This window comes from Chiloscyllium punctatum, chromosome 8, assembly GCF_047496795.1.
Source record: "Chiloscyllium punctatum isolate Juve2018m chromosome 8, sChiPun1.3, whole genome shotgun sequence".
Lineage (NCBI taxonomy): Eukaryota > Metazoa > Chordata > Chondrichthyes > Orectolobiformes > Hemiscylliidae > Chiloscyllium > Chiloscyllium punctatum.
The window spans coordinates 19999524-20015590 of NC_092746.1; the positions used below are offsets into that span (position 1 = coordinate 19999524).

At 40.3% G+C, this 16067-nt stretch overlaps 1 protein-coding gene across 6 annotated transcripts in view; it reads right to left on the reverse strand.

Annotated features, from left to right (window-relative positions):
• Positions 1–3985: 3985 nt before the first annotated feature.
• The window catches only part of rbms3 (RNA binding motif, single stranded interacting protein), a 1402627-nt gene continuing 1390545 nt past the window's right edge, over positions 3986–16067 (reverse strand). For 5 of the 6 annotated variants that reach the window (XM_072575202.1, XM_072575199.1, XM_072575201.1 and 2 more), the window contains 2 exons: positions 11978–12102; positions 3986–10082 (listed from right to left, as the gene is read on the reverse strand). In XM_072575202.1, coding sequence (XP_072431303.1) covers positions 10076–10082; positions 11978–12102 — 132 coding nt within the window. In that variant the 3' untranslated portion in view covers positions 3986–10075. The remainder of the gene's footprint in view (positions 10083–11977; positions 12103–16067) is intronic. The other variant, XM_072575203.1, reaches the window with a different exon arrangement.

A 16067-nucleotide genomic window follows, 5' to 3' on the forward strand; every position in this document is an offset into this window, starting at 1 on the left:
AGATGTTGTGAAACTTGAAAGGGTTCAGAAAAGATTTACAAGGATATTGCCAGGGTTGGAGGATTTGAGCTATAGGGAGAGGCTGAACAGGCTGGGGCTGTTTTCCCTGGAGTGTCAGAGGCTATAAACCTTATAGAGGTTTACAAAATTATGAGGGGCATGGTAAATAGACAAAGTCCTTTCCCTGGGATCAGAGTGTCCAGAACTAGAGGATCTAGGATGACTCTATGACTCAGTGGGCTAATGGCCTGCTTCCGTATTGCAGTGATGTTATGCTTCAGTTTTTTTAAAAATTGCACTTATGTTCTAGTTTCCATTACAGTCAAGAATGGGGACATTTGTGCAGTCACACCCTCTAATGAATTGTTGTCCACCTGCCATTTATAACTGGATGTGTCAGGACTGCAGAACATAGATCTGATCTGTTGCTTGTGGGATCATTTAGCTCTGTCTATCTGTCTATTTGTCTATTTAGCTGATTGGGTTGTTTGACAGATATGTGGTAGCTTCACCAGGTTGACATTTATTTTTAGTTACACATGGTGCTGCTCCTTCACTCTTCACTGAACCAGGGATTGTCCTCATGTATGGTGTTATCGGTAGGGTGGGAAATATGCAGGTTTATGAGGTTGACAATTCTGCTTCGGTGATCTTTGAGAAGATTTGTAGTTCAGGTTAAGGTTTAGGTTGCAAGTTTGCTCGCTGAGCTGGTAGGCTTGTTCTCAGACATTTTATCACCTTGCTAGGAAAGTGACCCTGCAGTTCTGTCCCATCTACTATTTGTATGTCTTCGCCTGTTAAGGTGGATGATATCATTTCCGGTTCTCTTTCTCAGATTTTGGTAAATGGACTCCAAATTGATGTATTTATTGATGGAGTTCTGGTTTGAATGCCAGGCCTGTGTGTGTGTCTCCATTTAGCCTGTCCCAGGACGGATGTGTTGTCCCAGTCGAAGTGGTGTCCTTCCTTGTCTGTGTATAAGGATACCAGTGACAGGTGGTCATGTCTTTTGGTGGCTAGTTGGTCATGGATCCTGGTGATTAGCTTCGTTCCTGTCTGTCCGATGTAGTGTTTGTTAGCAGCGTATTTTGTAAATGACATTAGTTTTGCTGGTTGTTGGTACAGGGAGACCTAAGGGGCAACTTTTTCATGCAGAGGGTGGTTTGTGTATGGAATGAGCTGCCAGAGGATGTGGTGGAGGCTGGTACAAGTGCAACATTTAAGAGGCATTTGGATGGGTATATGAATAGGAAGGGTTTGGAGGGATATGGGCCGGGTGCTGGCAGGTGGGACTAGATTGGGTTGGGATATCTGGTCGGCATGGACGGGTTGGACCGAAGGGTCTGTTTCCATGCTGTACATCTCTATGACTGTATGACAACAGTGTCAGGTGTATTGAGAGGCTCCCAATTGCTAAATGGCATGAAATGCTCATAGAAGACTGTAAGTTCTCAACTCTAGCTGGAATTTCTCCATCTGCAGCTGTCCTGGTCAAAGCTGTAGGAGATAGCTTCACAATAGTAAGTGAAGAGTACACTCTGCATTCAAAGTATGACAGAACGATTATTATGTTGGGTTCACAGGCCCATTCATTCCACACTTTGCTCCTTTCTCCAGGTCTAAAGTAACACTGACTGCATGACTTTGCAGATTAGGAACACATAGCTGACTGAAATTGTCAAAGATTCGAGGGAGATGTCTGTGATGAACAAATTATGCCACATACAGATGCAAACTTGCAAAAATCAGCAAATGATACTTTCATCCTTGACCAGCTACTTTAGAATGTGGCAATAGATTGTAGGAACGGTTATTGGGATTTACAGATGAGTTATAAGCTGCCATCTGGCCCCTTCACTTTGAGTCTGAATCAATGTTATGGATTGGCCATGTGGAAATTAGGAGATTTCCTTGCATGGAGCGATGTCATCAGAGAGATTTCCAGTATGAGGAGCCAAGTTGACTCTCTTCCACTTTCCATTATTTATCACGAACCAGGCAGAAGAACAGTTGTATGTAAATAGTCAAAATGGTATGAGACTAAACAATTGAGGATTCTAAAGTAGCAATACTAGCATTTAGATGTTCGAGTAGACCAGAGGTTTACAACAGAAGCCAGAAGGATTGTGCAGAATGATTGTGATTTGCCACATGTTGCACAAGGAGATTAACTTTGAAAAACAAATAAAGGAATTCACCTGCCCCATGGCATTGTTGATGTCAAGCTCCAGTCTGCAGCACTAGCAGAATTGGCAAGGGAGGTGAAGGACAATTTAATTAACTTTTATTTGATTCCCCACCACCAAGCAAGAAATATTGTGCAATAGCCTGTCGAATACAAACCACAGATATGGATCCAACATTGAACCAATTGATAGAGCTCGATACGGATTTTGTTTGGGAGAGGAGTTGGGCTATAAAAGTTGAAACTGTGATGGATGGACAGTCAGGCTGTACTGTGGTTATGGGACAAAATAGTGAGAGTAGTACTGCATAAATCAGAAACCAGTCCATGAAGTAAGTAAGGATTTTCATTAGAGTTTCATAACCTTGAGCTCCAACAATCAAGTTTCCAGAAATAAAGCTGGAAGAATGTGTTCTCTCCACAGACAGGATGGAAAGTTAAAAATTCAATCTCAGGATTATACAGAACATAAGGCTGCTCCAGGGAAGACTGATAGAATGAGAGTCTGACAGTATCCAGAGCACTCCCTCAATACTGACTCTCCAACAGTGCAGCACTCCCTCAGTAGAGACCATCTGACAGTGTGATACTCCCTCTGTACAGGCCCTCTGACCTTGTGGCACTCCCTCAGTACTGACCCTGTTACAGTGCAACACTCCGCCAATACTGACTCCCTAATACCTTCTGACAGTGTGGTAATCCTTCGGTACACACTCTCTAACAGTGTGGCAATCTGTCAGTACAGCCCTCCAATAATGTAGCACTCCCTCAATACTAACTGTCCGAAGTGTGGCACTCCCTCAGTACAAATCTTCCAACAGTGCAGCACTCCGTCAGTATAGACTCTCTGACAGTGCAACACTCCCTCAGTCCTGACTTTTGGACAGTGTGGCATTGCCTCAGTACAGACCCTCTGGCAGTGTGGAACTCCCTCAGTACAGATCCTCTGACAGCGCAGCACTCCCTCAGTACAGATCCTCTGACAGCGCAACACTCCGTCAATACTGACTCTTGAATACTGTGGCACTCCCTCAGTACAGACCCTCTGACAATGTAGTTCTCCCTCAGTACACACCCTCTGACAGTGCAGTACTCCCTCAGTACAGACCCTCTGACAGTGTGGTACTCCCTCAGTACAGATCATCTGACAGTGTGGTACTCCTTCAGTCTATACTCTCCAACAGTGTGGTACTCCCTCAAGTACAGCCCATCTGACAGTGTGGCACTGTCTCAGTACTGACCCTCTAACAGTGTGGTACCCCCTCAGTACAGACCCTCTGACAGTGTGGTACTCCCTCAGTACAGACCATCTGACAGTGTGGTACTCCTTCAGTACAGACCCTCCAACAGTGTGGTACTCCCTCAGTACAGAACCTCTGACAGTGTGGTACTCCCTCAGTACAGACCCTCTGACAGTGCGGTACTCCCTCAGTACACACCCTCTGACAGTGCAGTACTCCCTCAGTACAGACCCTCCAACAGTGCAGTACTCCCTCAGTATAGAACCTCTGACAGTGTGGTACTCCCTCAGTACAGACCATCTGACAGTGTGATACTCCCTCCGTATAGACCGCCTGACAGTGTGGTACAACCCCAGTAATGACCCTCCGACATTGTGGCACTGCCTCAGTAGAGACCATCTGACAGTGTGATACTCCCTCTGTACAGGCCCTCTGACCTTGTGGCACTCCCTCAGTACTGACCCTGTTACAGTGCAACACTCCGCCAATACTGACTCCCTAATACCACAAACTGAAATATTTAACCAAAGCACAACAACAAAAGTGCACATAGAAACAGTTTTTTTTTAAGATTTCTTTTTTATTGAAAGCTTCTTCAAAGAAAACAGAATTTTAAACCTAACATCCACTGATCTACATAAATTTCCAGGAGCAAACAGATAATGAAAGATCTGTCAGGCAAAGTGATGCCTGGCATTTCTGTGGCACAACTGAAACACAACTTTAAAAAATTAACTTTCTTGATCTTATAGACATCTCTATGAGTTTCTTTTAATGAAGAGAACTGTACAAAATAAGGTCTTCATAAATTAAAAAAAAGTTTCATAATTTAATGACTAGTGAAACAGCCCTGGTCTAGGACCAGGTTACAGAGTTTCCCTGTGCAGGTTTGTAACAAATGACAAAAAAAAGTATCAGACAGAAGGATTTTAACCCTCCAAGTTCTGGAGCTTTTCCTACATGATAAGGAGCAACCAAAAAAAAAACCACACATTAGCTGGATGTTGGTAATATTTTTTCTGTTTTGTTTGGCTTCATGTCCTTGGATTATGGGGTGGCAGCTCTGAAGTGAGGCATTACGGTCGCTTGCCTCTGCAGGAAACATTTTTCCTATTAATTGACAGAGCTGACATTTTATTTTATTTTCAAACTATTCGTGATTTGGGACACTATTTGCCATTTCATCACTGTCAAGATTCTTTCGGAAAGAATATAGAATACGCATCGGTTTCTCTTTAATTGATAGATAATTGAGAAATCGCCAAAATATTTGACAATGAAGAGCCAAACAATGATCCATCATTTGTACTGCAGTTAAATAATGCCATTCATTTACTATATTCGAAATAGAGATATGCCACTCTGAATTTAAATTGAAAACACACGCCAGATTTTGTTGAAACTGTTATGCAGAAATGTCATCATTTTAAAAAAAATAGATTCTTTGAACTCGGAAGGTTAAATGCGTATTTTGGATTGATTTGTGTCTGACAAAATTTAATAAAAGACAGAAAAACATTTATTCTGTGAGGTTATAAATGATGAAAACCTTTGTGTCTGAACAAAGCAGCATAGATCTGAATTGATACACAGAACAATCTCAATATCTGCACATAATAATGTTGCTTGGTTATCAACTGGTATGGCAATGTACCCTCCTGAAGGATTTCAAACTGGGACCTTCTCCAGTAATCTGATGCCACAGCATGACACTCAGTGTTGATATTACACCCACAATAGGAAGTGAATTTTTCACATCCCAGTTATTTACCACATTCTTTGTTAAAGAAACACGAGCCTTCTTGGGAGTCACTCATTTCTGTCAAACATGCCAAGTCAACTTTGAAATGCATCAAAGGACTGACCCTGAGCCTGGGCAGAACCACAGAAGTCTGGCTTAAGGTTTTGCGAGCCAAAGGTCAAGCCCAAACCCGAGGCAATAGTTGTATCAGTCAAATATTGTTCTCTGTGGTTCGAAAACTAACCATCACTGGGCACTTCGGTTATTAACTAAAAGGCAACTTGGATGGGAGTTTCCCTTCAGAAATGTTAGTATTTTGCTACTTATAGCTTTCTGTGGATGTAACATTGACACTGCAACTGGAGGTTTGTTAGCAGAAAATGACCCCATGATAACACTGAATAGGAATTGCCAGAGCAAACAAAAAAATTAAAGCTAATTTGATGTGCATGTCTTGTGTGCAAATTGTTTAAAGCAATATAGTTTCTTATCAGCATTCCTCTTTGTGATTGTATTCTCTTTACATTGATGAAAAACAAGGATACCAATAATAATACAAACATCTCTATACTAATTAGATACAAATTCAGGGATAAGTGCTTTGACGTGCCTCAGAAAGGCAATAGTGTCTCTCTCGCATACACACATATACGCACACACTTTAAAATAAAATTTCATGATTGGTTAGCAGCACTGATATATCACACGTCCATATTTGGAAATTCAAACAAAAGTACCACTCTGGTTCACCAAACGCCAATGTAATTTTGTTAAAGGGAATTGCAAATCCTGCATCAATAAACACAGTACAGACCCGTCTAAACAGGCCACCCACAGAACTACACATCAAGCATTGGCCTTGCTTCACAGGTATTGTCAGTTGAACAGAAGTAATGCATATATTAAGTATCTTAAATCTCGATATCAAAAAGGTGACCCCTCAACCCAGAACTGCACACCTTGAGACAATTAAGCTTGGTGGAACCATATCTATTATGGACCCATGTTTAAAGCGATTGGAAAGTAGATTGCCAAAACTCACTATCCAACAGAGATGAATTCTCACCTATTTCCTTGAGCTAAGTATATATTTAGAAGGAAATGGCACATTATTGTGATCCTTAGAGTGACTCGGTAAGGGGGTTTTAAAATTAGATCAATTGTATATTGCACTCATTTCATTTTCATTGGGTTACAACTCTGCCCTTGTCGATTTGATGAATGATAATATGATACGCTCTTGGATAATCACAGAAAAGAAAGCATCAACTCCCAGAGGCCCAACTTCTAATCTTTCATTCCAACTTCTAATAAACAAAACAACATTTGTTTAGAAGTCCACAAGAATTGTGAAATGCACTATTCTAAGCCAGTATGTAATTTGGTTCTGTACGTTTCAGTGATGCAGTGTTGGATTCCAATATGTTCAGTCATCAGGGTTAGTATATCAGAAAACGGGAGAAGGAAGAATCAAATTCCTCTTGGGAAAATTTGAAGTGTATTCTTACATCTGCAAGAATTCTACGTGATTTCCATGTGAACAAAATTACAAACCCTTGGCACACTAAACGTTAATTTGTTTGAAGATATGAGGAGAAATTCACTTTGGCCTAAAGTAGTTCGCACATCCTTAGGGTGAGCCAGAAGCTCAAGGCTCATTCAATATTGTACCTTAGACCTCTTCTAAATATTTACAGAAAGTTGCGGGAGCCCGTTGGGGCTCAATAGCGACAACTCAATAGAGCCGGCAATAGTGGCTTACAGGTAGACCCTGGTTTGTGGAAAGGGCTGCCAAACTAGAGGGGCATTACTGTAGGCTGGTTGCAGCCCATAGAAATACTGTAGATTCACTGCCGTCATCAATCCCCTTTTAAAAGATCATTGGTTATGCCACAGGTAAAATAATAAAAACTGAGCACAGTATGCTGGATGATGTTCTGCTTGGTATCTGACCAATTTTGGAGACAGGTTTCTTTAACTAGGCTTTTGGCACCCATTATATGTAACTGTTTAAACAGTGCCAGTTTAAAGTATTCACCAGGAAAGCCTTAATATTACTCCAAATCATTAGTGTTTGATTTAACCTTGCCATATTGAACCTCACTGAAAATAATGGGTAAAATAAGTTTGAATTTAATCCCCAGTCTTACTTGTACTAGTTAAATATTTCGGAATTATTAAAATAAACATACTTAACATTTACTTTCCAAGCATCTCATTTAGCTTACAAGAATTTGAAAAAAATACTAATTCAATTAAACAGGTGGCTTGTAATGTACAAGAAGAAAAAAAGGGCACAATTGAACAATCTATAAAAAATTGGACTTTTTCAACTGACTTTTCTGATAAAATACTCTCTGTGTGTTCTGAAGAGTCTGAACTACAGCTCAAATTGTAGAGATTGAATTAGAAATATGATTGAAATCCATCTTGGATAGACTGACACAAAAAGATACAGTCCCTTATTCCAGACCCATTGAGAGTGCTGGCACAAACATTGTGTTTTTAAAGAGGTGAATTGCTTGTTGGTCACAACAGGACATCTTTCTTTTGGTTATGTTCATTGGCTGGTATATCCTAAACCCCGTTTCAAGTACATTAATTGCTTATGCCTAACTTAACCCTTGCCCTCCTGACTTTCTCCTCCTCATAATCCCTGATTGTCAGCAATATCTTTCGTTTCTCTAAATCAGAAGGGAAAGAGTTGTTTCTATATATTTTCTCACATTCAGAATGTTAATAATCACAAACAGCCTTTACCCAATATTGCTCCCTTACTTCTTTACCATAACATCCCATTGGGAACAAAGCCATGAAATGAATGGACTATTGACCGTACTACTAAATGACAGCAGCGGCATGTTGCAGTAGCAATAGTTACCTTTCAGAATGGGAAACACAACTCTGTATTTTGCACAATATATTTATGTTGAGCTACAACACAAATATCAAAGACACAGAGATTTTTTTTCCACCACTAAAATGGTGTCACTTCTTGACTGGACTCCAAAATTGAGTCGATGATCTGCTTGATTTGACAGTACACATACTATCAATATAGCTCCAGCACAAAGTCATTCCTTTGACATACAAAGGAAGCATATTTTAATATCAGATTTTGACTTTAGTAGAGTATAAAAGTGGTTTGTCACTGGGGCAGTGGCTGTCCTACCTGCTACCATTGTGTGTAGGATCAATAAACAGAGTTTCTAAGCCTGGGCATGTAGCAACTATTTCTAGGCTGCTAATGTCCTGATATGTACCTGTACATCTCATCAATGTCCTGTGGAGGCAATCTGCACACAAGAAACGCTGGGCACATTAAAAAAAAGGAAGAAAAAAATTGAAGCTTTGCAAAATGCTGGATAACAGCTGCTCAGCACATTAGGAGATGGCATAGACTGAGGTAGATAAATGGGCTATCCAGATGCATAAAGTATGAAGGAAGACTGAGAAAGTAATAACTTTGCAAAGTGAACAAATAATGCACATTTACAAATACATGTTAAGGTCAAAGTTAGGACAGAAAAAAATTTGATATTTTACAGAATTAATCCTTCTTTCGATGTACATGGAATTTTCCCCTGTTACCAGTGCACCACCAATATTTTTAGATAAACATTCTGACTGCGTATGAGTTATTAGAGAGTAACCAGTGGAAGAAAAGTTTAAAGAAAGAAAAGTAAGAACTGGTCCGGCCATGTAGGTCAAATAAAGATTTAAAAAACAACAGAAAAAATCTCTAGCTTCTTGACTGCTTTAGGGTGTCACTTCATCTTTGGTATAAAATAGGCCATCCTTAGGCTGCATTTGATCCACAACTATGAAAATTAAAGACTACAGAAATTGTCCACAATTTCTTCAATCTATTGCTTTTGCTTTGATTTCTTTTTAACCATAAGCTCCTATCTAACTAGTTCGCACCTTTTACTCTTTAGCTTGCATCTGCAAGGTGACAAGCAAAGCAGACTAAAAACATTTTAAGCTAATAAAAAAGATTGCAAATATAAAGCACTAATTCTGCTGCTAGCAATTATGCTTTGTAAATAAAACAATCTGCCTTAAGCGATAAACTGCATTTTGTACAATGCAGTCACTTTTTTTTTCAAATCGCAAAACGCTTCAGCCTTCTGCAAATTGTCAGTTTCCACTGCTTTAAGACAAAATTCATTAAAAGTCTCAGCAATTTTTTTAGATTTTGTCAGTTGTCCTTGTTCTTTATCAATAAAACCATGTTCTTCTGCAAAAGAAGACAAGCAACATTTTTTTTTGTTTTTTTTGTTTTAACCTGTACAGCTTATTAGCATTTTACCTCCCTATAAAGTTAAGCTTTTATCAAATTCTTGCACCAACCACTTGGTCCAAGCACATAATTTCAATCTAGAATTTCTAACGCAAGGTTGACAGCTGGCTTTGAGAGCCTGACGTCTTCAAAATTAAGGCAATTAAGAGTCAAGATAAATCTTAGCTAAACGTTTCTGAAAAACCTACAAATTAATAAAAGACATGAAAAAAAGAGTAGCTTAATATCAGAGGAAGACCATTAAACTTTCCTAAAACACTGCAGCTTCCTTCCTCTTCCAAACTTGTCAGTCTTACAGTTCTAAGTCTATCCGAACATACAAATCATTTATATTTTACCTGTTCATCTGAATGAAAAGTCAAAACAATCCCTTTTATGGGATTTTCTTTCTCTTTTAAAAATAAGCTTTTATAGCAAAATTAAACTGTCAGACTACATCACTGAACCATTTGCACAGCACATAAAAACACTTTTTTTTGTCAGGTAAGGTACGAAATAAAAAGCATTCATTCAACGCCTGTGCAAACTGGAAGCCACCTTCATGTTCACTGAAGTTTCCTGGTTCAAGGCAATTTTCAGCTCATGATTCCTGTTTTCAGTCCTGTTTACTGTCTGTGGAAATAAAACAGAAAAGAATGTCAGGTATCATAAAGGCGTTCAGCAAAGAATTGAGTCCTGTTAAGTACACACTGAATTTATCACTGAATCTCTACAGTGCAGAAAGAGACCATTTGGCCCAGCAAGTCGGCATAGACAAGGTTGTTACACCAAGACCCAGTCCACCTACCCCATCTCCGTATTTAGCATAAATCCACCTAGCCTACATATTCCTTGACCTTATGGGCAATTTAGCATAGCCAATCCACCTAACCTGCATATCTTTGGACTGTGGGAGGAAACCCATGTAGATATGGGGAGAACATGGAAACTTCACCCAGACAATCACCTGAGGCTGGAATCAAACCCAGGGCCCTGGCGCTGTGAGGCAGCAGTGCCAACCACGGAGTCGCCATACACATTGTGCCTTATTCCAGCATGTAAAATTATTTTTGGGTGAAATTTTCTGAACTCAATAAGTGAAGTCGGGAAATGTTTGCAGATAAGCAAGCTGTACAGTAGCATGGTGTTGGGGTAGTCTATATTCATCCCGCATGCAGATTTTTAAAAGGGACAGAAAGGACCAGTGAATGAGTGTGAGTGCAAGCCAGTCCTCACTCCTGTTCTAACCTTGGATCACCAAGCGTGACTGTGGTGCTCCCTCCACTGTCTAAACTAACTCAACTAATTCAATACAAACCAGTAAAATTAGAACCAATTTGTGGTTAATACACCACAGGACACAATCAGCCACTGAAAGCTGATGCAATATTCAAAACTGATCTTCTGAGAAGTAATTTCTTCACATATCAGAAGAATTATGAGGGTTAAGTTCCTGATCTGAGGACAGGAAAAATCAAAATCATCTTCTACTATTTTGATCATCTTTCTGGATTATGAAGGGAACATTATGGCTCAGTGGTTAGCACAGCTGCCTCAAAGCGCGAGGGACCCGGGTTTGATTCCGGCCTTGGGTGATGTCTGTGTGGAGTTTGCACATTCTCCCCGTGTCTGCGTGGGTTTCCTTTGGATGCTCCAGTTCCTCCCACATTCCAAAAGATATTCAGGCCAGGTAAATTAGCCATCTAAATTGCCCATGATGTTAGGTGCATTAGTCAGAGGTAAATGCTCAGAAATGAGTCTGGGTGAGTCACTCTTTGAAGGGTTGGTGTGGACTTGTTGGGCTGTTTTCACGCTGTAGGGAATCTAATCTAATAACGATATAATGAAGATAGAGATATCAGCAGTGATATTCTATGAAAGAATCAACACAAATCTAAAGTTATCACATGTAGATTTGGTGATAGATGGGGTGGCACGTTGGCTCAGTGGTTAGCACTGCTGCCTCACAAGCGCCAGGAACCTGGGTTTGATTCCTGCCTCAGGCGATTGTCTGCATGGAGTTTGCACATTCTCCCTGTGTCTGCATGGGTTTCCCCCCATAGTCCAAAGATGTGCAGATCAGGTGAATTGGCCATGCTAAATTATCCATGGTGTTAGGTGCATTAGTCAGGGGTAAACGTAGGGAATCAAGTCTGGATAGGTTCTTCTTCGGAGGGTTGGTGTGGACATATTAAGCCAAATAACCCCTTGTTTCTATGCTGTAGGGAATATAAACTAAAAACAAAATCATGCTTGATTATCAATCCAACTCCGACACTTTGGCATTGATTTTAATGGAAGCACTTTGCTGATGGAGTATAAAAGTCCTGCTGATTCTTTGAACGATATTCAGCTTATTGTGAAACCTGCAACGTGATTGTATCATTGTAGACTTTTCAGAAATTGATGTGTCAGGGTCAGCCACAAGGTCAACATGATCGTTTCTCCATCTATTTATTCTACACTGTATGGACTCATTCTCCTTTGGCACTTTCATTCTTTATGCACAAACTAAAAAGAAGACTTACTTAGCTTGTTGGTAAGAATAGGTAGGTGCATGATCATTGGTTGTTTCCACTGGTATCTGTTGTTGGCCACTGGCTTCCTGTGATGAAGGTGCGACTGTCTGTGGGGAGGTATCAGCAACAACACCCTGAAGTTAGGAAGGAAGCAAAATCGCATGAGACGTCTACTCACCTCCACTCTAATGATAGAGTTCACGATAGTTGTTACATTGTAAGAAAAGCAGCATCAGCAATTTGGGAAGCAAGTTTTCCATCTCCCCAGGCAGCTGAATGAAGGTCATTCTGACTTACAATTGGAGAATACAAGTCCGCAACCCATTTACATTGCTCACTTTATTTCCATTTCCAAAGTCTAAATTGCCTCAATATGTCAGTTTGACATGCGCTATTCTGATCACCTAAAATTTGTTGTCTCTAGATTTCAACATTATTAGCTTATCTTTGATCAATTTTCCATCATTTAAGCTCATACTTAATAGATTGCCCTAGAAAACAAAATGGACAGTGAAAAAAGACAGGTTAAATCAATTGATGGAAAACATGTATCAGCATTAGTTTCCTCTTTTCCTTTTCGGTTGTACTAAAATTCAAAACTGTATCATCACTCAGTCTTCATTTTCTGTAAGAATATTATTTTGTTTACTTTATCTTGGCTGCAGAACGTCTGACTTACATTGATTACTGTCCTTTATACTCTTGCTCATGCATCAATTTTCTCTGTGGAATATGGCCAAAATTGAGTATAATACAGCTCAGGCTGCTTTCAACCAAATATAATCACATCTTTCCTGATCCAGACAGCAGTGGTCAGCACTGGGATTCAAATAAGGAAGCTTTCTGTGTTTACACGGGTTCTTTTATTTTGTTCAGTGCAAGCTCAGAAAACAAAATGGAAAAGAATTCAGAAGTAGGACTGTTTTAAGTAAGGCATAGAGAACACTGCAGTTTGAACAATATCCTTTTTACCTCTGAAACCTGGGAGGAAGTACAGCCCAGACTCATAAGACCAGGATTCACTTGCATGAGTTCCAGATGATTTATTTTAGTGAAGTGAGTGTCTACCAATTTCTAGTAAGTACAGGACCACAGAACAAAGCTGAATACAAATTGAACTGTTTTCGATATTGTCAATCAACCTCTTCAAACATGTAATGGTACACCTCTGGAGCAGGTGGGGCTTGGACCTGGGCCTCCGAGCTTAGAGATATACTGACACTACCATTGGACTGGTTTCAGCAGGCGTACATACTAAGAAAAACACCAAGGGAGCTCAAGGGTCAAATGAAAATAACATCTCAATAAGATGTACTGTCAAGACTTATGCCCTGCCATAGGAAAGAGATTATTAAATTGCAGCAATTTCAGAAAAGATTTATCAGGGTGTTGCTAGGACTGGAACATTTGAGTTATCAGGAGAGGCTGGATTGGCTGGGACTTTTGTTGCTAGAGTGTAGGAGGTTCAGGGGGACCTTACAGAGGTTTATAAAATTTTGAGGGGTATAGATAAGGTGAATAGAAAAGGTCTTTTCCCTGGGGTGGGAGAGTTTGAAACAAAAGGGCATATTTTTTAAGTTGAGAGAAGAAAGATTTACAAGGGACCTGAGGGGCAACGTTTTTACATAGACAGCGAATCATGTGTGGAATGAACTCTCTGAGGAAGTGCTGGATGCAGGTACAGTTACAACATTTAAAAGACATTTGGATAGGTACATGAATAGGAAATGTTTAGAGGGATATAAGCCAATGCAGGCAAATGGGGCTAGTGTATTTGGGAAACCTGATCAGTATGGACGAATTGGAGCAAAGGGTCTCTTTCTGCACTGTAGGACTCTGTGACTGAATGTATGCAGCCATATTTTGAAAATGATTGATACAAACAACTTTCTATTTCTGGAGCAAATGAACAAATGGGCAAAATTCAATGGTCACAGGTTTGTCTCCATATCCCAGATGAAAACCAGTGGTAACCCAGGCGCGGCAGTTCTGAAACTGCCAGAGCTGATGTGATGTCAGTCTGGAAATTAGCAGGTTGTTACGGGTTCTTTGTCATTTTCCAGGTGGATGTTTCATCTCCTACAGTCATCAGTTAAAGGTCATCAACTCTTTAGTACTGACAGCACTACCAGGAGCAGTCACCCGCACTGGTACTGTACTGGCCCAGGCCACAGTGCTGTTGGAGATCTGGAGGAAAGGTAGATAGAGCAGAATTTCCTGGGCTAGTCAGGCAGGCAGTAAAAAGGAGCAGTTCTTGATGCTGGCAGTTCCCTCGTTGCACACAAGCCAAAGGCTCACATTGTGTGACTCCCACCAGGTGGTGGTGGAAAAACAGTAGCAGTGAGGTGAGGTCGGTATATGGGGGAGCTGGGAAGGCAACTGCGTATCAGATGGGGGTGAGGGAGAGAAAGCATTAAATTCTGGCCGCCCCTTGAGGTTTGTGTTATGTAGCTGGGGCTTGTTTCCCCTTTAAGGGAGTGGAGTTGAAAAGTGTGGCGCTGGAAAAGCACAGCAGGTTAGGCAGCACCCGTGGAGCAGGAGACTCTATGTTTCGGGCATAAGCACTTCATCAGGAATAGTGAAGGGCTTTATGCCCGAAACATTGACTCCCCTGCTCCTCAGATGCTGCTTGACCTGCTGTGCTTTTCCAGCGCCACACTTTTCGACTCTGATCTCCAGCATCTGCAGTCCTCACTTTCTGTCTTTAAGATAGTGGGTCAGGGAACCACAATGTTTCCACTCAAAGAGAGATATAATTTGATGGAATTCAAGGTTGGTGAAACGGACTCACACCATTGCAATGTAGTTAGGTGAAGCCAAAATTATGCAAGGAGTTTTGAAGTGGGGGATGCCTGGTTAGATAAATTGCAACATCAAAGATCATGGCATTAGTTGGAATTGATACTGTGGAAGTGAGAGGGAATCCATGGTCAAGAAGCAGGTTGACTTTGAGAAGGGGAGCTAAAGGAAGTTAACAATCTTATAAAACCTTTGATCAAAACATTGTCTGTGATTTTCAGAATGACTGCAATAATCTGTCAATCATGAAAAAAATTTAAAAGTTATAGAATTTTGAATAAATTATTCAATTCAATGTATATTTCTGACACCTATTAATGTTATATACTGGCTTGTCACAAATTTCAGTTAGGATTTTACAAACTATTCTTCATTGTTGATGTTCAAGCAAGGAAGTGAGTAGAATGGCTCATAGGGACAGAAAGAAAGAGGTAATGAGTTGAGATGGTGGGAGAAAATCATGGCAGTAAGTGGCCTGGTGGTTAGCACTGCTAGTTTACAATGTATGAGACCTGGGTTCAAATCCAGCCTTGGGTAACAGTGCAAAGTTTGCATGTTGTCCCTGTGTCTGCATGGGTTTCTGACAGCTGCTCTGGTTGCCTCCCACATTTTAAAGAAGTACAGACTTGGTGGATTTATTATGATGAAGGCAGGGTCACAGGGATTGAGTGGCTGTGAGTCTGGTAGGATGGCCTTCGAATGGCTGGTGCAGACCTGGTAGGCTGAATGGCCTCTTCTGCAATGTAGGGATTCTAGTAAATGGCAGAGAATAAATGAGAGAGAAATTCCAGCCTGAATGAAGTGAACAAAGCTAAAGAAGGTGAATTAATATTTTAAAAATGGATAAATAATATTTTTATGAAATAGAACATTATATTTGACAGAGATAACAATGCTGGGGACAGAAGGCTTTCCATTTTCAGTAAGCAGTGGACAAAGAATAAGTTCTTTTCTATCCCAGTCCAATAAAGTGCTCAACTTAGTCCTCAATTTGAAAAGAGTAATTGCTATGGCATTGGGAACAATTTTCATTTCACACAACAACTATCCCTGACCTTTCCAAGTGAGATTGCCAATAAAGTGGTTCACATCCACAAAGAACCAGATTAGAATTGCTCAATCCCATGTCAAATCTGATCCTTCAAGACAGCAGACAGAAAATCTTTCAACCCATCAATTTATATTAGATTTGATGTCAAATTTGGAATTTTAATTAGATTCATAACTGTTATTAATCTTAAGTATTTTGTGATAAATAATCATGCACAATTGTGTTATGCATAATCCAGCAGAGGAGGAT